The sequence below is a fragment of the Mesocricetus auratus genome, unplaced genomic scaffold, assembly GCF_017639785.1.
Source record: "Mesocricetus auratus isolate SY011 unplaced genomic scaffold, BCM_Maur_2.0 Super-Scaffold_100006, whole genome shotgun sequence".
NCBI classification, from domain to species: domain Eukaryota; kingdom Metazoa; phylum Chordata; class Mammalia; order Rodentia; family Cricetidae; genus Mesocricetus; species Mesocricetus auratus.
This window is the reverse complement of record NW_024429190.1, coordinates 80,377,220-80,402,918: the sequence shown is the minus strand read 5'-3', so window position 1 is coordinate 80,402,918 and position 25,699 is coordinate 80,377,220. Positions and strand designations below refer to the sequence as shown.

Below are 25,699 nucleotides of genomic sequence, written 5' to 3'. Positions count from 1 at the left end.
CTTAAACACTATAATTCTATAATCCTGTAATACTTTTGTAAGATGTCTTGTAAATTAGATTTTCTGCCTCTACTCAATAGCAGTATCCTCTTTCCATTAATGGCCAATTTATTTTGAGTGGGAATATCAAAGGCAGTGAGCCTTGCAACATCAACCTGAAAACTTGAATCAACACAAGCACCATACCTTAGTGCCTGAAATCACCCAGAAAAGAAGCATCATCACCTCCTCGTGCTATCCAATTCCTCATATTGCCCTGGCAATCGTTTGGTCACACTTGACAACCATGTTTATGATAAGATAAATGAGGATAGGTTCCTGGGCCTTCCCCACTGCCTTGTTTCCTTTTCCATTGTTATTGCCTTAGCAGTACTTGGGTTTTGTACCTCAGAGTCACTATACACGGTCCCCTAAATCTCCCTGGATTCCAGTGTGGGAGCAGGCTCAAATGCTATGCTCCCCTCGGGATGTTCCCATGGGCATCGTCCAATCCCCAAACCAAGCACTAACTTAGGAGGTTCTTATAGAATGGGCGTCATTGGTCTGATCCAAGTCACTCATTGTGTCTTCTGCTACCAAAACAATGCTTGTATGTTGTGGAGACTTGTTTGTTTTCAGTGTGTTATGTAATGACTATTTTTAAAAGATTCTCATTCATGAAAAGATGTGCTCTTTGCTTGTCTTTTAAGTAAATCTTATTATGTAGACTTAACATACACAACATGAATGTTATTGGATACACATAAATACTCTATTAAGTACTACGGTAAAGAAATTTAACATGTACATCAGTTTACATAGTTTCCCATGCTTCTGTTGTTTTGCAGAAAAAGATATTACAATCTCCTCACTTAGTAGGGATCCCACATCTAATGAATTGACCTTCCATATATGCAAGTACTACCTGGATTCAGTTAAGCAGGGATTAAAAATGTCCTTGGAAGATGTACTCCATGGTTGTTGTTTCATTTTGTTTTTTGTTGTTGTTGCTGTTTTGTTTTGGGTTTTATTTTTTAATAATGAGAAAGAATATGAGTGAGTAAGGAGGTGGAATCTGGGAAGAGATGGGGAAGGGGAAAGAATATGATCAAAATATATTGTATGAAAATCAATAAAAAACAAAATGGATAAAGATAGGAAACAAACAAAAAGACCTAGACATTGTCCTTTAAATAAATAATATGGTATGACAGCTGTGCAATATTTGTAATTAGGTTTTATAACTTACCTAGTAAGGACACAAAGTCTGTGTTTTACTCAAGAATTTTGAACATTCACAGATTATGATATCCTGTAGGGCGTTAGGACCTGTCTCCTGTAGACAGCAAGGAACATGATACAGTCTATTCCCTGTGGTCCTAACAGTGAATGTTAGCTCTCTAGATATGCTCACCCTCCAAGTCTGCTGTTCTGAGTCTTCTGTCCCACATTTATCCATTTTTACCTCCTCTTCCACAATGTGATGATTTGTTTATTTTCTATCTTTTACTTGCATTATAAAAATTCTCAAGCATAAGTAAGATCATGGAAGATTCAGTTCTTTACATTCCTGTTTCATACTGTTTGGTGTATGTGCTTAAGATTCATCTCCAGAAATTGGCAAATGCCAGTGCTTCCTTTTACTGAGTGAATAATATTCTACCATGCACATGTATCACAAAGCACACGTCTATAATGAACTACAGACATAACTAGCTTCCTAAGGCGATTTCCAAAGTTATAAAATGCTCTGTGACACACTGGGTAGACCTCTGAAGATATCTCAGCAATTCAATTGGTTTTAATTTATTCCATCCTAAAAAAGGACATCATTTTTAAGTGTTTCACTCTGCTCCCTTGAGTTACAAGATGCGTCAACCCAATTCTAGCAGTTGGCCCAGCCCCTTGCCCTCTTAGCTACATTGTTCCTAGCTTTATGCTTTCTAATTCAAGTACATTAAAAAATAGAAAAGCTTGCACACAAAGAGAAAAGTAGAATATGTGAAAATATAAGTCCGTTAGAGAAATATGATCAAATTTGGATCACATCAAGTTCTATTTATGCCAAGTATTTTATTTTGTGGGATTCAATTGTGAAAGAAGCAATATTGAAATGATGAAAATCTGATATTAGTCTCATATTAGAGGAAGATAATCTTCATTGGAAAGCTTTTGCAGTGACACTCAAAGCTAGGCATGAACAAATGCAAGCACATCACAAAATGGTAGTGCCGCTTTCACGTAGGAACTCAAAGCACATGCTCAATTTCCTATGGTAGATATCAACACAAACACAAAATGTGACCCACAGACATGGAGACACTCACTTGTACTAAACACAGATGACTTCTGACAATGTCTGATGAGTCCTTCATGACAATATTTATGTAACTTGTGCCAACCCACCAGTAAAGCAGTGTGACAAACCATGGAGTGACAGCTGTCACTTTGCATGCCTCATCACTGCTCTGTAGAGGCTGAGTAGCTGGTGCTTGTCACACCATCAAGAAGAGTCTTTGTTCCTTGATCTCTCCCTGTGTCTTCAGATCTCTTCAGTTAAATAGCCCAGTCCTGGCTCCTGGAAAAGAGGAGAAAATATTCCATTGTGTTCAAGTTATTTTTAAAAGCACTCCAATTAAGAATATAATTTGCAAATTTTACTTGAAGTAGATGAACCTTTTGAAATGATGTTAGTGTTAAATTCTGTTAAGTAATTTTACCTAAAAAATAAAACCCTCCCATTGAAAATAGCGTATCAGGTAAATCAATATGAAGCTCAGCTTAGCATTTTGTCTATATTTAGTTACTTCAGGGTGACTTTCCGATTCTTTTAGATTTATTTAATTTTATGTGTGTGAATGTCTATTTTCATGTATGTGTGTTCCAAATGCCTGGGGCCCACAGAGTCAAAAGAAGGTATCAGATCTCTGGAACTGAAGTTACAGGTGGCTGTGAGCTGCTTTCGGATGTTGGGAACCGAACCTGGGCCATCTGCAAGGGAAGCTCTCCAGCCTCATGACTGTTTTGTTAACACATTATTAATTTTGTGTGCACATGTGTTTCACTGCATGTGCTACAACACTCATGTAGAGGCTGAAGATAACTTGTGGAAGTCCTAGGGGGTTGAAGTCAGGCTGTCGTGTTTGGTAGCAAGCACTTTTACACACTGTGCTGTCTTGCTGTTCCCTTCCACCCCATGTGTCTGAATAGTATTTGAACCATTTTTTTCTGATTCCATTTCCACAAGTGACCATTTGATTGTGTCCTGATATCCTCTTAAAGGTTGCTTCTCTTGCCTAGTCTTTTTTTGTTAGCAAGAAAAAAGGACTTCGCACCATCTTTTTTTCTCTCTCTTTTCTTAATTCAGTTATTTTTTTACATTCCAATCCCACTTCCCCCTCCCTCCTTCCTTCCCAATCCCTCCACTCCCCCCTCCTCCCATCTGCTCCATGGAGAGGGTAAGGCCTCCCATAGGAAGTCTACTAAGTCTGACCCATCATCTAGTTGAGGCAGAACCAAGGCTCCTCTCCATAACCCCACCCCTGTGTCTAGGCTGGGCATGATATCTCTCCATATAGAATGGGCTGCACTAAGTCAGTTTGTTTGCACGATATTGACCTTCATGGCTGGCCTTTCTGTGTATATCATCACTTTCATTTCAACCAAATTTTAGAGGCAAAACCTGTAATAGATATGCACCTGACTAGAGAGATAATTAGGAAATGTCACCACCATAATTACTAAGTTACAGTCTCTGGGGTGTAGCTTGTCTCATCTCTCCCCAACCCCCCTTTGAACTGGAAGTATTTCATGAAGTTTTGCTTTGTAAAATACTCCTAAAAGTAGGCTTAAACCATAATGCAATGCACAGATTATGGAAACGATGCTCATTAAGTAGAGGATGAGATCTCGGGAAAGCCGCGGTGCTGCTTCACAACATGGAACCTCCATTAAAGGCTTCAGCTCAATGTTTATTCATTGAGCAGTAAATGTTTGCTATTATACATTTTATTGAAACATAAATTAAATAACAGTAATTACGTGTATGGTGAATCATAAAGCAGTGTGAATTTGGCACAAAATAAGGAGGACAATTGCATCCAATTCCTTTATTGTATCCTCATCAGAAAGACAGGGGAGGGACTAACTCTCTGGGTTAATGTTTTTATATGACATGCAAATGAAATTTACATGGTTTTGGTGTTCTGTCTATCAAAGAGAGGGTTAATCTATGAAGGTCAAAGGCAAGGTGGATTTCTTGTCCTTTGCAAGGGAGCCATCATGACTGTTAGTAAAGTCAGTGCTGAGCAATGACCAGACCTCCTTGTCAGTCCTTGCAATACTGACTGTAGGATCAGCTGTTGCTGAAGATACAGAGCACATCTGAGGAGTTATAAAATCAAATTGCAAAGAGCAAACCACCAGAGTGGCATTGGTAGGAAGATGTTCTTTTGTGTGGAGGAGAGATATGTGTATTGTCTTCATGATGGCTTTTTTTTTTTGTCAGTCATAAATTTGTATGACAAGGAACTCTCAAGAAGAGGGATAAGACCTGAATGGTCAAGAAACTCAATACTTAGACATTTTAAATTTTATATGAACTTAGAAATCAAGAGTTCTGTAGTAGACCTTATTTTACCTTTTCTCCATCTATCCAGGTCTCAGAGGGGCCCTGGAAAGTCTGAACTCTGTATAATGGAGGCAGCTCTGAAAGACTGGGGTAGGGGGAAGACAAGGGATCAGAAAGAATTTTCACAGGGAAGGAAGAAAAATTTTAATTTAAATTACCAAAAAAATATAACCATTATAATACAGTGATTACAATCTCAAGTGATCTAATAACATTCCCAGGTTTCTTAGTCTCCTAGTGGTAGCAACAAGAGCTAGACAGTCCACAAAAGCCAACAGACACATTCCAAGAGGACCTGAGAGCTCCTGCATTCTGGCTGCCAAGGAAGCCTCTTTCTCTAAAACAGTATGCCCAGATCCCACCTCTGCTGTCACTTGAGCATCACAAATACAGTAGGGACTGGCTTCCTCTCAAGTCCCTGTGTATTAGGCTTTGTTGGTTTTATGCCTCCTTTGAGCTTATCTACCTCTTTATGGGCAATAATTGTAAATGTACTCTCTTCTTGTCAATTAGTTTTAAGGACTTAAGGCTTTTGTGTCACTAAAAGTGAACTGGGAGCCAAAAGATACCCCAGAATATTTGTAAAGACACATTTACAGTGTGTTATAAAGTCCTCCCTTGCAGATGAGTTTTCTGTCTCAAGGGTCAGTAGTGTGATAAGAGGGTTTGGAACTTCTGCTAGTCTGAGTTTAACTGTACTAGGATGTCACACTGTGGATTTAGAAGTGAGCAGACTATTCATTCCACTTCCACCGGCCTCCATTTCCTCATCTGTCAACAATGTCAATGATTCTCCCGATAAATGTCATGATAAATAATTGAGGCATTGTAGATAAAGTGCTTATCTTAGCTCTTGGAGTATGATGTGTGACATATAGTAAGAGTTTAATGAGTAGCAGAGATAACTATTGCTTCCTATTGTGGAAATAAACAATGAGTACTCAACTTTTGAAATTTCTAGAGTGCTTGAGGTTTCTGTTAAGCCTAGAGGGGATCTGTTTTATTCTAAAATGTTTCTTTTCTCTCTCAAAGCTCTATTAGGAACACAATGGAGGTTTAATCATATTGACAGAGCTAAAAAGTTAGTGGCCTGTTCTTTGAGAACTTCTTAAGACCTTTATTCTCTTTGCTTCTTGGTTGTCCCCACCAGAGTCGCATGGGGATGCTGAAATCAGCAGATATAAAGTTCCCTAGCATAAAATAATGACCCGATGAGGGAATATATAAATTATCACCCAAATTATAATTTTGTACAATGAAAGGATGTGTAATGTTTTCTGATACTTACTTGGCTTCCTTACAGCTGAAGGCCTAGCCTTGGGCTATTACATGAACTATATGTGCATTTCAGTGTTCATCACAGATGTTCTAATTAATAGGAGATAAAATGAGAGTCAGTATTCATGGACCTACTTAGAACCTCACCTTTGCCACTTTTTCATCTTGGTGACCTTGTGCAATTTGCTAAATCTCATAGAAGGAGACTTTTCTCCATATAGCCTGGTCCCCCTTAGACCAGTTTCTCTCTGTCCACTGGGTCCCCACAGCTGCTTATAAGATAACCACTCAGACACTAAATATATATTTATAATTGTTTGCCCAATGACTTAGGCTTATTACTGGCTAGATCTACCCATAAACTAACTCATTTCTAATATTTTATATTTTACCATGAAGCTTTAAGGCTTGTTACCTCACACCTTACTTCCTTGGAGGCTACATGACATCTCCTCACTTCTGTCTTCCTTCTCTCTGTCTCTTTGTTTGGATTTCCAGCCTAGCTACATTCTGCCTGTCCATTGGCCAAAACAACTTTATTCATCACCCACTAAGAGAAACACATAGTCACAGAATACAGAAAGATATCCTACATCAAAATCTTGAGTCATTTTTCAACCAAAGACATACATATATATGTACAGACACACAGAGATTCCCAAGGTATGTTTGGTAGGGTTGTGTGCATGTGTGTTCATATAATATATGATATATGACTAAGCATAGTTCTTGGTGTATAATAGTCTCACTTCAATTAATAGTTAATAAAAGTAAAAATAACTTTGAAATGGTGGATAAATAGGTGGTATAATATTACTGTGCATGTATAGTTTAAGATTTTTACCTTATGAAAGAAGTTTCAATTGTGTATCTCTGTAGAGAAGAAAAGAAATAGATTTTGTGCATTCACTTAACAGCTTGTGCACAGATCCCATCTTTCCAGATGTGAAGCCTGACTCATTCACATTACTCAGTTGGCAGTCTCAAAGTAGCAAGTGATGCATTCCGTACAGTATTCTCTTGCCCTTGTTATATATTAGCCCTCTGTTATAAAAGAAAGGGAGCTGGTCCTTTTGTTTGTTTGTTTGTTTGTTTGTTTTGAGATAAGACATTGCTTGGCAGTAGACACCAAAAAACATTTAATAATTTGAGACTTAGAGTCTACTGGTGGAAACCAAAGGAATGATGCTGTTAATTCCTCACTTCCAGATGTTTTCACATGGAAGTATCTGTGCCACTGTTTTTACCTTCAATTCACTTGGTGAAGGAGAACGGAAGGTACCACTGGAAATATAATTGTCTCTCACTGTCACTATTCGTGTCTATTACCAAAGAGTAGGGAGATTTTCATATTACTCTGCTTATTGAGGTGAGATTTTCAACAAGGGGGGGTTTCTCCCAACACCTGTTTTCTTAATTGATAGTAATTACTCTGAACACACCCACCCCCAGTAGCTAGGTCTTAATCAAAGTGGATACATTCTCATAAAGCCATATTACTTTCTCAGAAGCTACATTACTATCTTATTAACAAGTTAAAATAGGACAGGTGACTGAACTGTGACAGTAGCTCTCATGCCCACCTCTGGGCAAGAGGTCCATATACCACTCACCTTCATTTTTCTCATTTGCTATCAGGGCTTCCTGTGTCTTACCAACAAAAGCTAGGAAAGGCTGCTCTTTTCTACCCTTTTTGGAGTTTAAGAGCAATGGATTGGGAAGTTGATCTACTTTCTCCCTGGGTTCAGTCAGTGCCCCATCACAGCATCTCCTGCTAGGCAGTTCTTGGAATGGTGATGAGTGAGTAGCTCGTGATTACAATATGGAAGACTGGGGGTAGCCAGTTGGCAGAGTAAATACATTGACATTTGCTTCTGTTAGCTCAGGTCCCTGGACTTCTGTTCTTATGAAAGAGGAGTGAACAAAAAGAGCCTGCCGGTTACTCACTCCTCCTGAACTTGATGCCAAAAGGCAATGACAGGTTGGCAGGCTCTCAGACTTGGTGACTCTATACAGCATCACATTCCCTCACCTTGATTTTATCTGACTTGAAAAGACCTCGAGTTTTGGAAAATTTGAATTTTAAAACTGCCTGGTTGCTAAAAGCTCCTTTAAACGCTCATTGTGGCTCAGAGCAATACATCATCACATCCATGGTGCTCAGATGATGTACGCAGCCCATATATCAGAAGTGTGCCATCCCTCTCGTGATATATGATTATAACTCACTGCTGGCGTGCTGCCAGTGATGTGTGGCTTAAAAACACAAGTGTTAAGCTACAAAACTCTATACGGGCTCCACAATCCTGTGGGAGTTTTGTTTTGTTAACTGAATTGGTTCTTTATCCTTTTTCTTTAAGTTTCCCAACTTGACTGGGACAGTTTGAACACATGAAAAGCTTGGTGTTCCATGTTTTATGAAAGACAGCCCAACTGCCTGAGCATTGTCCATGGTCTCAGTGAGAGGATCTCTGGTCAGCAGGCTCAGAAGCCATTGGTATGCCTTCATGTATGCCTTTGAGTTCTGACAGGTCACTCCTTTTACTCCTCAGCTGGTCATGCTAAAGTGTCCTCAAAGCTGTGAAGGACATCATTTCGACTGACATTTATTTCACAATGAAATGGCTTCCAGTGATGTCATGCTGACCCTGGCTACAGTAGTAGAAGATGAGGCCTCTTCTCATCAAGTCAGACAGATCCAGTCATGTCAAAAGCACAGGCATCAGAGATAGTGACAGCCCAAAGTAGAATGTGCTCAGCTCCTCTTCCTGCCAAGTAAACCATCCAGTTTACAGTAAAAACAGGTTGCTCATGCTGTCCTCAGAGGCACTGCCATGTGATATAGTCATTCTTAGGATGTGGCAACATCAGCCCAAGCAGATGAGCTCCTGTGGATGGTAATTTCATGAATTAGTTTCCCGGTTTATAAACACCTGATAGATGTGGAAAGATGAAATGAGTTTCAAAGGACAAAACAACATTAACCAAAAAGCAAAACCAGAAAACCTCATACACTAAGAGGCACAGTCTTGTCTAGACCTTGGCATGATCTCTAGGACCCCAGGTTGCTCTCTGTGGAGCTCCTCCCTTCCTCAGATCTGGGGCAGATGAGATGGGATAGCATGACAGGAGCACTGAAGGCTCCCCAGGCCCACAATTCCATCCTGGCCCTACCATCAGGTTGCTATTAGTCTTTCAAGAGGCACTCTCTTTTCTCTAAACCGAAGAAACTCGATTGTGTGTCTCCCCAATGTTTCCTAATTTCTATCTTTAGTACTTTTTATGTTTTTTAAAAGTTTTTTATTTTAGTAATAGGTTCTTTTTGTGATTGGTGTTGTACATGGAATCTCCATACAGAAGGAGCTAAGAGTTCCAGCTGAATCAGATGTGGTCAAATGGAGGCTCCTGTTCAGTCTTATTCCCACACGTGTTGTCCCTGGCCACTCCAAGCTTGCTGTGGGAACTATAGGTCCTTGTGATTCTTAGGTTGAAAACCAGTGATGAAGTGCTTATCAGATTGTCGTCTCTCTCTCTCACCCATAGAAAGGAGGCTAAGCTCCTAACCCTATAGCCCAGTAAGTAGATCATGAGATTCCAGGTGTTAGATATGAGACAGCACTTGCTACAAATGGGATCGGAACTCTTCCCACATCACGTTGACCTCATGCTCTACAGCTGTGACACACTTTTGTTGGCCTGATTTCTGTTGAGATAATGTTGGGGGACAGGGTGTCACTCTTCACCCTCAGGGCAAAGGAAATAGACATGTTAGATTATCCATGCCTTACCAAGAACAGTTCTCAACTGGTGTATAAATAGCCTGCCTTTCTCAATTCAGGAATGGAAGTCTTGGGTACATGATATAGACTGTGTCCTTGAGTCCTCCCAGGGGACTAACCTAGTCACTCCCAGAAGTAAGTCATGATGTTTCGTGTGTTTGTAGTTCTTTCTGTACTTTATCCCACAGTCCCTGACTGCTGTGTTTAGAGATTACCTTCCTAACAGGCTACTTGCATTCCTGTACTTGTTTCTAAGTATGCTTCAGGGCCATGGAGGCAAAGAAAAGTATTTGCATTCTTATGTTTCTGAAGAAAAGGAATTTTTATCCCTTGGCCAAGAGGACACCTAGATGCTCTTGTATTTCTCCTGAGTGATTTTGTTTCTTCTCCATATTTCCTGTGCTCTAAATGTGTTAGTTTGACGATCAACAAAATCGGAACAACTTTATTATGTAAGCATAGCTGCCTATTGTCCTTTGAGAGCTTTTGGTAATTTTCTAAATTTCATGAAGAGAGCAAGCCTTACTTAGTCATATTGTGGAAAATTGTCTTCTTTAGGGTTTCTATTGCTATGAAGAGACACCATGACCATGGCAACTTCCTTTTCATTGTTGATTTTTTTTCTTTTAACCCAAGACCTGGCTTTACTGTGTAGCCCTAAGCTGTCCTGGAACTCACTCTGTAGATCAGGCTGGCTCAAACTCACAGAAATTGACCTGTCTCAGGGTCCTGGGTTCTGGGATTACACATGTGCACCACCACCACACAGCTGATCATGGTAACTCTTATATTTTTGGTTGTGAGCCTAGCTTTAATGGCTGAGTCATCTCGCCAGCCCCATGGCAACTCTTATAAAGGAAAAACTTTTAATTTGGGCAGCTTATATTTTCAGAGGTTCAGTTCATTATCATCATGGTGAGACATGGCAGCACACAGGCAGACATGGTGCTGGAACTGAGAGTCCTTCCATATTGACTCAGAGACAACACAAGTGGTCTAAGACACTGGACCATACCTTGACCACATATGAGGTCTCAAAGTCCCCCTCCACAGTGACATACTTCAATAAGACCACACCTCCTAATGGTGTCACTCCCTTTGGGGGACACTCTCTTTCTTCACCTATGGAATCAATAGACTCATATTGACCCTTAAAGTATTGAACTAATGTATATAAAATCCATAATTAAAAATTCAGATCATCTGCATTTGTTTTATATTGGCTACTTATCTGCATATTATTTGTTTGTTCATTTTGTTTTTTGCCATGACCAGATACCTGAGAGAAACAAGTTAGAGCAGCAATGATTGATTTCCCATGGTTTCAGAGACTTTAGTACATGGCCATCTAATTCCATTGTTTTTGGGCCATGGTGAGAAAGAAAATAATGGGAGAAGAGAGGGAAACTGCAAAGCAACTCACTTCATGGAATCCAGGAATCAGCACAGAGACTCCCATGTGTCAAGACAGGGCACACTCCCAGTGACCTACTTCCTCCAATGAAGTCCCACAGCCTAGGTCTCCACTACTTCTGAATAATATCATCACACTATGACTCCATGATGAATTAATCCAGTGATAAAGTCTCAGACCTCTAGATTCTAACACTCTGAAAAAAAAGCCCTATTAGCTAAGTCTTCAGTGACTTCTACTTTGGTGGACTCTTGTGATGACATTAATCCTTGCCAGACAATCCAAGGTAGATTTTAAATTCAAGATCAGCTGGTATGGTGTTTGAATGTAATTGTCCTCCATAACCTCTTAGGGAGCTGTGGCTTTGTTGGAGAGCATATGGCCCTGTTGGAAGAAATGTGTCACGGGGTGGGGGGGTGTCAGGCTTTGAGGTTTACTATGCTTAGGATACCACCCAGTGTCTCAGTTGACTTATTATTGCCTGAAAGATGTACAACTCCTAGCTACTATGCCAGCACCATGTCTGCTTGATGCCACCATGCTTCCTGCCATGATGATAATGTACTGAACTTCTGAAACTGTAAGTGAGCCACACAAATTAAGTGTTTTACTTTGTAAGCATTGCCATGGTCATGGTATCTCTTCACAGTCATAGAATCCCCCAATAAGACAGCTCGTAAGCAACCTCAATTCTCCTGTACTATAATCAGCCATATTTGTAGCTCCAGGGTTAGAAACTAGGCATCTCTGGAGAAGACATCACCTTTCCCCTACAACATTACTTTTTAGTTATTCTCTAAAGACAAATTTTCCTTCTAACATTGTTCTCAGACAGGTGTTGAAGAGAGGGGTTCACATAGGTTCCTGTGACTGGGTGTATAGATAATCTAGTTACAAAGATGCTAGCCTATATATGGCCTTTTATGACGTTTCCTTCCATTACTTTATTTTCTGCGATTGAACTATGATACAGTCTAACAAGGAAAAGGCACATCTTTTTGACAGCACCATCTTCTAGTGATGGATACGTGTGTGAAAAAAATGGAAGGAGCATTTCAGGCAGGAAGAAAGAGGCAGAGCAGAAAAGGGGGTGCCCCTACAGCTGTCTCTCTACCCCTCCTATCCCATCAACACCTCTAATGAGCTAGTATCCATACACTTCACACTGTTAAGGTAAAAACTTCAGTGGGCTTTAATGTATTCAAATTGTTGCAAGACCATAACCACTCTATTATGCCAGAAGAGAACTCATCTGTCACCCCCAAATACACCATTTCCATTGGCAGCCACTCTCCACTGTGCCACAGGAAACACTCATCTTTCCCTGTGAATGTGCCTACTCTGGGCATTTCATAAATGGAATAATGTAATATCTGGCCATCCATATCTGAGTCCTTTCACTTAGCATAATTCCTTCCCTTAGGAGCTTCCTTCCTTTTTATGCCCAATCATCTTGTTATTATGGCATTCACAGTTGATAGTCATTTTGGATTGTTTCCATTTTTGGATAATTGTGAATAATATTGCTATAAGTATGCTTTACAAGGTTTTGTGTGTACACGGTTTCAGTTATCCTGGGTATGTACTGGGGATATAATTTTGGGTCATTTGGTGGCTGTGTGTTTAACATTTTGAGAAATTGCCAAACTGTTTTTCAAACATACAGCCGCATCATCTTGCACTCTGTGCGAAAGCGTTTGTGGCTTCCATGTCTCCACAGTCTCACCCACACTTGCACTTGTCTGCCTTTTGATTAGAGACAGCCTGGTGGGTGTGAAGTGCTATGACTGTGTGGTTTTGATTGGCATTTCACTAACGACTAATGGCACTGAGCATCTTTTCATGGACTTTGCAGGGTATCTTCCCAGCCTCACTGAAACCAACTCAAGCATCCAACAGTGATGAACACTACTGATGATTCCCTCTTTCTTGAAATTCGCCCTTGTCTGGGCCTCTGGAAGTTATCATCTCTTTGCTTATATACTTAGTGTGTTGTGTGGGAGAATCTGCAGCCAGCCTACCCAATTTGCAGTTGCCATTCCCAGGTTCCCCAGGCCAGCCGGCATGAGCAGCAAGCACTTCCTCCCTAGCCAAGCCTGCTTGTAAGCCCAGAGACTTCTGGTGAAGAGACACCTGACCAGAGACACCAATGAGGCAAGGACAATGCAGCAGAGTCAGCCACCTGAGCCGATGGGACCTTGGGAGGGGGTATAAAGGCAGGACTAACTTCCTTAATAAATGAGTCTGCAGCGCTCTCTGTTACTCACTAACTCCCAGTGCCTGAGTCATTGGTGCTGCATCTTCCCACCCCCTCCCCCAAGGGGTGTTCAAGCAGGGTAACCTGCAACAGTGTTGGTAGGGTGAGTCCTACTTCTCTTCCTTCGAAGGCTCTGGCTTTGTCATGATTTCTCTATCCCGAGTGGCTGAGTAGCTGTCAGAGTCCTGTGATTAGGCTGTCACTTAAAAATTTGTGTCAGTATATCATGTATCAGGAGGAGGTGAGATCATGCCTTCAGGGAAAAATCACCTAGACAGTGAGATGTTTACTGTATTTGGTATCGTGGCAGCTTTCAGATGGTTGCCGCTGATGGAAAGTGGCATTTCCAGGACTGAGTGCTATCAGCCTATGGGTACAGCTCTGATGAGTAAGCCTAGAGGAGAGAGGTATACAAAGGGAAAGCGGAGACAGGTCTAGACCCGGGAGTCTGGCCTGGCCTTGAGGACAGACAGGATGATCAGTGCTGAAAGCCTGGGCAGCAGCATATGGAGATAGGTCTCCACATAACACAGAAGGCCAGGCCAAACGAAGTGTTACCTCATACTTTGGCTTTTCCATTTTCCATTCTCTACAATTAATAGTAAATACAGGATTATAATTCAAGGACATGAATAAGGTTTATGTTTAGAGAGAATTACAATAGATGCCATTGGTAAAGTAAAACTTTAAAATACCACTTTAGCCTTGAAGATTATATATTGAATTAGAGATACTGTGGTCCTTAACTCATGACCTCTGATTAATAAGAGTGCTGTGTCTATTACCTGTGTGCTTTCGTAGACTGGACCAGGGAAATGAGGGATTCAAAAGAGTAAGTGAAGGCCAGTAAGATGGCTCATCAAGTAAAGGTACTTGCTAACAAGACTGACAACCTGAGTTCAATCCCCAAAATGCACAAGGTAGCAGGACAGAACCTGCTGACAATTGTCCTCTGACCTTTACATGTGACCTACACACACACACACACACACACACACACAAATTAATTTTAAAATTTTTAAAGAAATTTAAGTTCACAGGATTAATATGTGGAGCTGGACCCCTGGCCTCTCTCTTAACATTGGATTCTCCTTCTGTAAAATGAAGATCACTTCAAAAAGGAATTGGGGGAGTAATAAACAAATTACTTTCCAGCACTAATACAAGCTCTGGTTGTCATAGAAAGAATGAATGAGAACTGTCTGCCGTATAGTTATATGGTTATTATTCAAAGCCCATGCTACTTCCTCCTTTCACTAATTCACTGGTTACTTATTCTCTGTTGGCCAATTCTTGTCTCTTGTCAGTTTCAGAGTCACAACAGCCATCTCTTAAGATATGCTGTCATTTCAAAGCACTGGCTAACTACAACCTAGACTGACAATGACGAATAATTCCACAGATCCTGTAATGTTCTCTGACAATTATTTTCCTCAAACTCTCATATGCCACCAGTGTCCCTCTTGCTTTATGCTTCTTTACTCTCAGCAGGTTCCAAATGTTGTTTCTGAAGGTGGACATCATCTTCTTCTGAAGAATAATACATCAGGGACCAGTGGAGAGGAATCAGCCTTCAGAAAAGCTGGGCTGTCAAGTCAAAAGATAGAAGGTGAATTAAACATGTTTTCCTTTCTTTTATGCTTTCAGCATGTACATGTCCACATTCTTCCTAGGAAGGCAGGGGACTTCCACAGAAATGACAGCATCTATGATGAGGTGAGTCCGTCCTTTGTGACCTTATTATTTGATCACAGGACCTGTCATTGTGATGAAATCAACCCAGTTAACCAGATGCCACCCCAGACATTATATTCTACCTAGTAGGATTTGTGAAGTGGCAGTAGAAGCTAACAAGTTTAAAGTGACCATCAGGGTAAAATAAATGATTTATAGTGATTTGTTTTTACTAATGAACTCCAATAGCAAACGAAGTTTTCATGTGACTTTTGCTTTGTCATGTTTACCAGGACGCATAATATCTGTGTGAAGACATGATACTGAATGTAAAGTGTTCCCAATAGAAATCAAGCAGAGTAGCATGTGACTCTTTGAGATGAATGTGCTTACTTAGGCAGCTGGGGAGATGGCCTAGTGGATAAAGTGCTTCCACTGCAGGTATGAGAACTTCGAATGGCAGTACATGCATGTATGTAACCCCAGAACAAGGAGCAAAATGGCCATGAAGTAGATGGGCAGATTTCTGGAGCTCACTGATCATCCAGTCTACCCAAATCAGTGAGTTGCAGGCTCACCAAGACCCTATCTCCAAAAAAAATATGAAAAGTGATGGAGGAATATACTGAATGCCAACCTCTTGAACCTCTTGCATATGTATATACATATTCATGCACACTAACATGTATACATACACAATACACACATGAAAACCATGATGCCTTTGCATTTAGCACACTTTTGGACTCAAGTTGTCTCTCCAAAGAACATACATTCAAAGTGAAATTTTGAGTCATCCTCAAAAGGAGCTAGGTTGGTTTAAATGATAGGTGAGTGACTTGTATCTCCTGAATATTTTAGAAGTTGTGTGATTTCTCAATCATTCCACCAAAAGACATAAATGTCACATCAGCACGATATGAACCATCAGAGGCTGCACAACTCTAATCTAGGGTCTTGTCTACATGAGAACCTTTGAGTGTCTGCATGTGCTGTATTGAACACTGCCTATGATAGAATAGGTTAGAAGAGAATGTAAGCCATTGAGTTTACATACTGACTACAGCAATGGAAGGGAAAATACATTTCATGCATTTGAGAACTGATCAGGTGGTGCCAGTGCTCTGGAGTGGTTGTTTTTGAAGTACTTTGGCTGTAACAAGGAAATGCACTTGGCTTGATTAGCAACATCTGCCTTGGGTATCAAATAAGATAGACAGATATCAGTCATTTATTTGGTTTTCCTCTTCCGGTACTTAGGAAACAATTTCCACTTTTATTTTTAATTTTGCTTGTGTATTATGTGTCTCTGTCAACTAGACCTCTAAGAAGATAAGATCTTCAACTTGTCCCTAGATGTCACATACGTCTCTGTATATGTTCATAGGGTTTTTCCTAATTAGCTAGGAATTAAAATGGCTATTCAAACATTGTAAATAAAGAATGTCAGCATTTAATTAGTCTGTTCTGGGACTCAGTGGATCACTTGATGGATTTTCCAGCATTTGCTGTGAAGTCATGGAGGGTAGACACTGTTAAGCCACTAGTTTTCAGTGCTGATTTGTGACCTAGTAGCTGAAACTCTTATTATTTATTAGGGATATCTTTGTCCATAGAGACTGTGTTTGGGTGGATGACAAAAGCACATGGGATAAGTTATCACATGTATCAAAACCCTTGCAGGTGATTCTGATGCAGGTGTAGGTGTAAAAACAGGTGCTGCTCACAGCCTGGGCTTCCAAAGCCTCTAAACACTCTAATGTGAACTCAGTTTCAGCAGATGGAGGATGCAGGTTGGGGACTGGTAATGACTTAGTCTATGTGGGAAGAAAATCACAGTCACAGGACCATTATACAGAGATACATAAAAACACAAGTACACAGCTCACTAACGTAAACCAAGGTTAATAAAATGTTGCCAAGTACAGGGTATTTTAATGAATAAATTACCACATGATTTATATACAGGAGAATGCTGCTGGAGTGGCATTAAAAGCGCTTGAAAACACTGTTTTCTTAGGCTGATCAGTCACCTTGAATCTTGTTTATGTTTCAAATGTGCTGTTGACAGTAGCTGTGTGGATACATTTCAGTTCCATACAAGACACAATGGCTGACCCTGCACAGTTCTGGCCTCTCAGCTAGTACTCTCTCACCCTTCTAGCATGCTCTAGTGGCATCTCTAGACTCACAGATAAAGCAATATGTGTTGCTACATCCTGTACATCCCCTCTATATGAAGAAGTAATTTCCATAAAAACAATTTTTCAGCCGGGCAGTGGTGGCGCATGCCTTTAATCCCAGCACTCGGGAGGCAGAGGCAGGCGGATCTCTGTGAGTTCGAGGCCGGGCTGGACGGATAGCCTCCGAAACAATACAGAGAAACCCTGTCTCGAAAAAACCAAAAAGAAAAAAAAAAACAATTTTTCAGTCAATATTAGCTTATAGTGTGCTCTATAGAGTTAGTAGTACAATACTAGAAGAGACTGAACAACAGATTTAAGTTCATTGCCACCTACTGAGATGACAGTCTATAAAGTCACTTGGCTTCCTTAATTTTATCTTTAAAATGATTGGTCCTTACCACTCCAAAACTTAGCATACAGCTCTTAAAAGCAGATACTGAGGATTAGTGCTTAATAAACAGTTAGTAGGTTGCTATTTAGTATTACTGTTGTTGTTGCTAATTTTGCCTTTGAGCCCATACAGCCAGTAAGTGATAGGTGACCTAGTTTTCAAACTAGACTATTAAATGTCCTCATTTAGCACTATTTTCCAGAGTGACTAAAACATCATGTTTCCAATTTTCTGTCTGCCTTTAGCTACTCGGCCTCCACTTAATCTTCCTCTTTGTTGGAGAAGCGTCTCTCGTTTGAGTATGTAATAAGATAGGGCCTAGAAAGAGACATGGGGAGCATGAAGCATCGTGAAGACATTATTGGTGCAAGATGTAATGTATATTAGACTGAGTGATCTTAATCAGAAATGATAGGTGATGAGGGATGACATTCTTTATCCTGATGAAATAACTCACTGGTGGATTATGTATCTCTTTATAACACAACAAACAGGCTGCCTTGGAGGGAGACTGGTGGCAAATAGAAACAGCAAAGGACCAAGCTCAGTAAACATAGTTGCAGTCCTACTGCTGCAGTCTTACAGTGCAATACCAAAAGAAGCCCTAGGTTAAATGTGCTCAAAAGGTTACATTATATCTAAGCACGTTTTTAAGATGAATAATGATAACTGGAGAAGATTCACCTAAGAGATACAGGAGGATAAGTTCTGGAAATAGAGAAAGGGGATGGAGACTGGAGAACAAAGATACTTACAAGGGGAAACATAGTTACTGTTTCTAACATTCTGGAAAGTTTTTTTAAAGGTCATTAAATATGTTCTATGTGCCGTTAATATGTTCTGTGTGACTTCTAAACAGAGATCTAGGAATATCTGCCTCCAAAGAGAAAGATGTCAACAAGCATGGGACTGATCCAGACCCCCTGAATGTGGGTGTCAGTGAAGAGGTCTTGGCAATCTATGGGGCCTCGGGTAGTATTTATACAAATGGACTTTGGACTCCCATCCCACAATGAGGGATGCTCTCTCACCTGGACTCTTGGGGGGAGGGCCTAGGCCCTGCCCTGAATGAAATAACAGACTATGGACACCCCCATGGAGGGCCTCACCCTCCCTGGGGATCGGAGTGGGAATTGGGTGGGGTCTGGGGGGGAGGGTAGGGAGAGGGAGCTGGCATTGACGTGTGAAGAAAACTTGTTTCTAGTTTAAATTAAAAAAATGAAAAGAAAAAAAAAGAATAGATCACATTTAGGAAAAAACTAACAGAATTACCTTTGTGTGAAAAGATGAGAGTTCCATCCTTGGATCCCTTGAGGTCATACTTGTTCAGAAGTCTGTGTGGTCACTGCTTGGGTCACATGGCTGCACTTCCTGCCTCTTCATATATGGCCCATTCTCCCACGCATTTCCACTTGTCAATTCTGCAAGCTCTGTAGCAAATGGTGCCTTTCTCTTATTAGTATTACGGCACTTGGGCAGCTGCCTAACAAAACATTCTTTGTTTGTTTGGTTCTTAGAAATGCAAGATGTAACTCTTTCTTGACTTTTATGAGACTGTTTTCTATCGATTTTTCCTCAGTTCCAGCCTCTTCCTGCCTTTTTTCTAGCTCAGCATTACATATTGATGATCCGTGGGTTTTGCTTGCTTCCTCACATGTGTTCTGTCATTCCCTGCAAAGTACTTTTTAATGATGTGCTTCATTTTTGTCTGAAAAGTGCCTTCTAATGAGACGGAATGCTGTTAAGCCTGTCACTCATGCTGTAGGTCAGTACAGCTCCCACGGTTCTGTCTCTTACATAGACTCGCGTGTGCCTTTACAGGGTGTCCTCAGCCTGAGTATTAAAGTCTTTCCCACAAATACAGACTTTGAGGCCTGTATAAGCAGTGTGGGTTCCCAAAGTCATTTAAGTTTGAGTTCCTGTTCCAGTTCATCTTTTGTCTGTACCATTTGAATGTTGCTGCTCTCTGAAACATCTGTTGGGACCCGCATTTCATGCCAAACTGTCTGTACTATCTGTTTCCCCTTCCTGCTTGCTTGCTGATTTGCAATGTTGTGGCCCAGAGTGATTTCTTCACATTCAATGTTGAGTCCTGCCTACTTTTCTGCCACCAGTGACTCTCCTTCTCATATAGCTTGCTTTTGCCAAATTTAGCATTGGTATTCCTACCTCGGGGTCTTTGTACAAATTGTTCTCTGCCTGCAATGTCTGACATCTGTTCCTGTTCATGTAGCTCTGTGTCTTTATCCAAAGCTTAGGTCAATGTCACCTCCTAGAAGAACACTTCTTATTCTTTTTTCACTTTAGCTAAAATAACCAGGCTTGCCTGACCACCATAGCTCCTTCTGATTAGCATGTCTGCTACATCCTTAACAACTCACTCAAGATAATTTTTAGTTATATGCAGTATCTGCATCTCCCAGATGCATTGGAAAGCCTTGAGAGCAGGGACCCAGTCTGGTATAGGGTGGGCCCTCAGTGAATATCTATTAACTGGATGCACATATGACAGGACAACACTTTAATAACTTGATATCCCCTACAAGCTAAAGTATGATTTAAAAGGAGAGTTCATCTTGCTTTCAGGGGTTGACTCATTAACTCATGGCTTCACTGGATGTGAGTGGAACCTGGTGCTATTAGACATCTAAGGTTAATTTAATGGGGCATTGATGGAACAGAACCCTTTGGTAGAAATCAGTGTGCTGCAGAAGGCTGAAAATTATAGCATACCAGAAAGGTTTGGAGAAGCAATTATAAACCTTGTCTGATTGCTAAGCAAGTCTCGTAGACTTGTGTCAAGGATGATAAGTAACTTTCCCCCTTGAAACCTAGATCTGTCTTCCTGAAACAAACATAGATGTGAGGTTTGCTGAAAGTAGGCTGCAGAGCCACTCTGCTTTCATTCTTTAATTGTCATCCTGGAGTTCATCTGCAGTTGTTCTCCCTCAAGCTTTGTGTCCTAGACTTGTCCTTATGCATTTCACTCACCTTTCCAAACACCACATTTCAGAGCATGAGCCTCTTTTCTCTCCTAAACCCGACTGTAAATGCCACCCTTTCCAAAACATATAGCTCCCTCTTCACTTATTCTCCATATAGATATGTACAGCTCACAAAGTCTGTGTTTTATTTTCTTGGAACTTGCATGAATTATATAAGGCCTTCTCTGAACTCTCCAGGACCTCTATTATCTTGACAAGTTGACGAAGATTATGATAATGACACAAATGGTTCCTTGGATCAAAGAGCATGCATAGCTAATGTGGAGGAGGGAAGTGTCCATTGCCTAATGCCACAGTCCATCATTTCACTAGCTCAGTAAGACCTACCTTGACTGTGGCTCAGATATGCACACTTGTAACTGGATTGGCCAATTCATCAGATGTTTATGAGTGACATTGAATGGTTCTGATTGCATACCATATATAAATACATTCCTTGTCTTTAAAAAGAAGTGTCTACTATTAAAGCAAATGGGAATTGCAACTAGCAATTGGAAAAATTCAACCATGAACTTTATAGACAGAGCAACCATGGGTTCAAGCATGTCATGGAAAACAATTGCTTGGCTTATTGCAATGCATAAACAAAATCAATTTACTCAAATTCAGGTCATTTGCCCCTGAAGGCTTGAGAGACACATAATATTGCTGATGATATTTATTGTTGAACTTGGATCTCTTTCACACATCATTTGACAAAGTACTCAAAGTTCATGGATCCCTAGTTGATTTTACAAAAAGGAAGGAATGTTTCAGTGAGACAGTTAATTAGCTGTTCTCCCTCTGGGTTCACTGATGTCTTTCTAGTGATTGGTATGCTTCTGAGCTCATGAAAATTTTAGAATGTAGACATTAATACCTCTTCTTCACATTCAAATTGCAACTTTATGTGGTTTTGCATTCTTTAGAAATTTTAAGTCAAAGAATATGGATATGATAAATGCATAGTCATTTTTAATTAAATGATATGCCTCATATACACCCCATATACATCTTTGTTCTTTTTGATATCAAACTTAAGAGAACTGGACTGCTGTTTCCTATGCCACATTATTATCCAGTTACATCTTTATAATCCCTCACAGGAGAAGATAAAATTAGGAAAGAGTATTTTATTGGGTTAAAAATTATTTCTGGTCCTTTTCTTCACAGCAAATGAATATTAGAAAAAATCAGGTTTGTTTCATGTTGAGTAGTGCTTACTAAGCATGGCAGAATGGCAAAAGGCAATGATGATAATGATGGAACGGGAAACTCCAAAGACAGCCATTAGTTCATTGTACGTAAATGAATCAGATCAAAAGAGGAAAGCAGAATAAACAATGGTGAATTTCAGGTCACTGTATATGAGCCCCATAGAAAAAGATGCCACTTTTATGGAGCCTTTGGCTCATTAGAATTTGCTTTAAGAGATATAATACTAGGTCACTTTTCTCTCACATTTTCTCTGCTATGTCACTTGAATATTTTCAGTTGCATGTTAGGAGTACATTAGTAAAAATGATGAGAATCACATGTCATTCCATGACGTTTATAGCAAAAGCATTTCATTAAACCTCCCTCATTGTTTCCTAAATGAGACTTTATTGGGCAGATTCCATGTACCCTGCATGGTAAATTCAATCTCTAGATATATCTCACAGGACAGCTAGAAGGTGCTATGTCGTGAAGATGCAAAATGCCTGCTCTACAATATTCTTGCTTTTGATGTCCCTCTATCTTTTCTCATGCCTTGTACTGGATAATACTTAGTCTCACTGATGGCTGTAGTCAAGCATCTATGAACCACAATGCCTAACGTATGGGCTATGTGTGTACTTAAAAATCTTCATTTGTTTATATTGAATGATCTTGACATACCTGCTAACAAATTATCGAAGATTAAAGATTTTGACAGTTTGGAAAGCTATGATGCAATAAACAACCAAGCAAAAATTCTTCTGAATCCATAATATTTAGAGGATTGAGAATGTAGGACTCAGAGAAGAGAAAAGATTACTATAGCAATAAATTACAATCATAAACAGGTAAATAGAGCAGAGGGAAGAGAGAGATACCAATTAATTATTAATATATTTTTTCAGTGGACATTATGATGGCATTAAAGAAAAAAGATTCCAAATACTTGACCCACTCTTTCAAAATAACAATATATAAATGAGCAAGAATTATGAAAGGGAAGAAAACAAAATTAATGCAAGTTTTATATTTTAATGATTTGTAAATGATCTTGCTTTTTGGATATCAACTGTCAAGCTGTTGGTGAAGCATTCATATACTACAAATAAATTTTATAAGAAGTCCCATTACCTCTATAATTTGAACAGGAAATATCTTTGAAATGCATATGTTACATGCCAGCAAAGAGGTGTCATAATGCTGTCAGGGTTTTGCTTTTCTTACCACCAGGTGATATCTACTATTGATGCCCCTAGTTCCCAGTCAGTACTCACCAGTAGAAGTCTAAGAATGTTTATGGATGTTTTTAGACTAAGAAGTATAATGAGGAACAAGTGAAGTTAAATTTACTAATAGAATTTTAAACCAAAACAACCATAAGATTGTCTTTTAAGATATATATATAATAAAATATTACTAATAAGATATTTATATTCTCTTATGTTATATCTTTGAAACCCAGTATATATTGTACATTCCTGATACATCACAGTTCATATTAGCCACATTAAATAGGACAATTCTAGAGTTCTTTAAATCCAGAGACCTTTGAGGAAAGATGATGATGATGATGATGATGACGATAATGATGATGATGGTGATGATGATTAAATGGAACTGAGTGCAAAAATCTGTTTTATTTTCATCCTGCCTATGTGAACCCAGAAGACAGTAGTTTGTTTTTCATTACTTTCAAAACCACATAATATTAAAGTATGAAAACTATTAAATGATTGAAATGGGGCCTGTTGTCTCTTATCAAAGATCTTGTTGGAATTTTAAAAATGAAATGACCAGTCAGATCCCTACATGAAAGGTACATTCCCTTTCTGTATGTTGTTAGAACTACCAGGAATGGTCATGAGACAGTTGTGGGCTTGGAGGGTAAGAGTGGCACTATTTGCGTCATTATTTCTACTGACAATTGTCTTTGAAATGGGTGGCCTAGTCGGCCTTCATGACAGTAGCTGAAATTTCTCATTCAATTTTGAAAGGAGATGCAGTGTTCTTTTATGGTAAATGTCATGTAAGGTTAAGCGTGGGAATCTAGATCCAGCTTGTTCCATGTTAAGTTCCTATTCCATGTACTGGAACAAATCGCCAAGTTTTTTCATGTCTAGCACATATGTAGGACTGCTATGAAAATCAAATAGCTTCCTACATATAAAATCTTAGGATATATGAGAAGTGCTCAGTAAATATCCATTATCATAATTTCCAAGAATAGTAGTAGTAGTAGTATCATTATTCTCACAAACTGTTGTGAGTAGCTGATAGAGTGAATTTGTTAGGCAACAGGTCAGAGGTCATCTTCTAACTATAGAGAAGTCATCTGAGAGAGTTATGTTACCATGTGCATATGGACTGAAAGTCTTCAAAGATAACCATTTACAAGCACATTATACCTTCAAACAGTCACAAGTAGGGAGCCCCCATGATCCTGTCAGGTAGACGTGATTAGGAAATCTCTTCAGAAATGAAAACATTCTGGATTAGAATTTTATTGTAAGACTTTCAGATCACTCCAGCAGACTAGCAAACAATGTTTTATAGAAATTTTTCTAGTGTACAACTTCCACCTCTCAACCTAGCAGCACGCTTTGAGAAATGACCAGGTATTTTTCTATTCAAGAAATTGAAAAAAAAGCTGCCATACTTATATATCTCCAAATGTATGCATGGACTAGCATAGTGATTCATTCTATATCTTTTAATATTGAGCTTACTGTATCAACCTCAGTGTCTCAAAGATCTTGAAATGAGAAAAGAATCAAGACTTCTCAATTAGATTGCCAGTCATAAACCAATCTAATTCTTAGATTTTGTCCCCCAAGAGAACTGATGAAAATAATGATGGAGTGAAGTTATCGTTTACTGAGCCATGAGCTGGACTCTGTGTCAGGTGCTATTTGCACACATCATCTTATCTTACAGACATCAGGGTAACTGTAACTGAAACTGAGCCTCACAGGGACACATCTTCCTAGACCTTAGTGGCAAAACTTGTTTACACCTAAGCTGTTGAACACAAGGCCTTCTCTCTTATCACCTTCACTTTGATCTTTATCTTTATGGAAAAGTCAAAAATAATTAGCAAACCAAGTTTCTTAGCAGCTGTGATTTCTGAACACACACAAACACACATACACACATATCCTAAATATCTTGTAAGCCTTACAGGTCTTGAAAATACCCCTTTTAATTAAGTAGGTAAAACATACATTGAAGAAAACAGCATTTTACAAAGTTAACATTTTTTTCCTCCTTTTAGAATATGGCCCATGAGTTTGCTAGCTTAGGAACGTCATTATAACTCCTTTTTGTAGTTTTGTTTAAACACAAGGAAATCATGAACATGCTCTAGCCCAGCTTCTACAATTCCCAGGGTCATTCTTTCGAAGCTGATTTTGTGAAACAAATCTCTTAAATACTTTTGCATGCCTTATAGTGTATTCATGTCACAATAACACACTAAAATATTTAAAAGGAAATCACTGCCTTATTTTTTCTCCAAAAGAAACAGCCCTTGCTTACAACTCTCAATGGGCCATAAATATCTTCTAGGCCAGCTGTGCCAGTACCCGTTGGAAATCTGTCTTACATTAGTAGTAACTAAGGAACTCATAGAAAATTCCCTTTGCACTGAAATGCAGCCTTGTTCTACCATGTATATTTTTCTTTTGGAAGAATTTTGTTTCTCATTATTATTACAAGGACTTTTCATGCTTGGGTTAAGTGCACTATGAACTTTCTGCTCATTTTCTCTGGTGATCTTGGTCATCAGTTAGTGTCAGGACTGAGGTTCAGTTAAGTTTTTTCACCAGATAAAAGCAATCAAACATGTTTCTTACACATAACACACACACACACAAACACATACACACACACACACACACACACACACACACACCAGGTCCATCTATCATG

General features: G+C 39.5%; 1 protein-coding gene across 11 annotated transcripts in view; it reads left to right on the top strand.

Moving 5' to 3' along the window:
* Positions 1-25,699, top strand: part of Fhit (fragile histidine triad diadenosine triphosphatase) — a 1,472,699-nt gene that overhangs the window by 1,260,346 nt on the left and 186,654 nt on the right. For 10 of the 11 annotated variants that reach the window (XM_040747566.1, XM_040747562.1, XM_040747563.1 and 7 more), the window contains one exon: positions 14,985-15,053. The exons of the other annotated variant lie outside the window; for it this stretch is intronic. In XM_040747566.1, the coding sequence (XP_040603500.1) occupies positions 14,985-15,053 (69 nt within the window). The remainder of the gene's footprint in view (positions 1-14,984; positions 15,054-25,699) is intronic. 11 annotated transcript variants of the gene reach the window in all.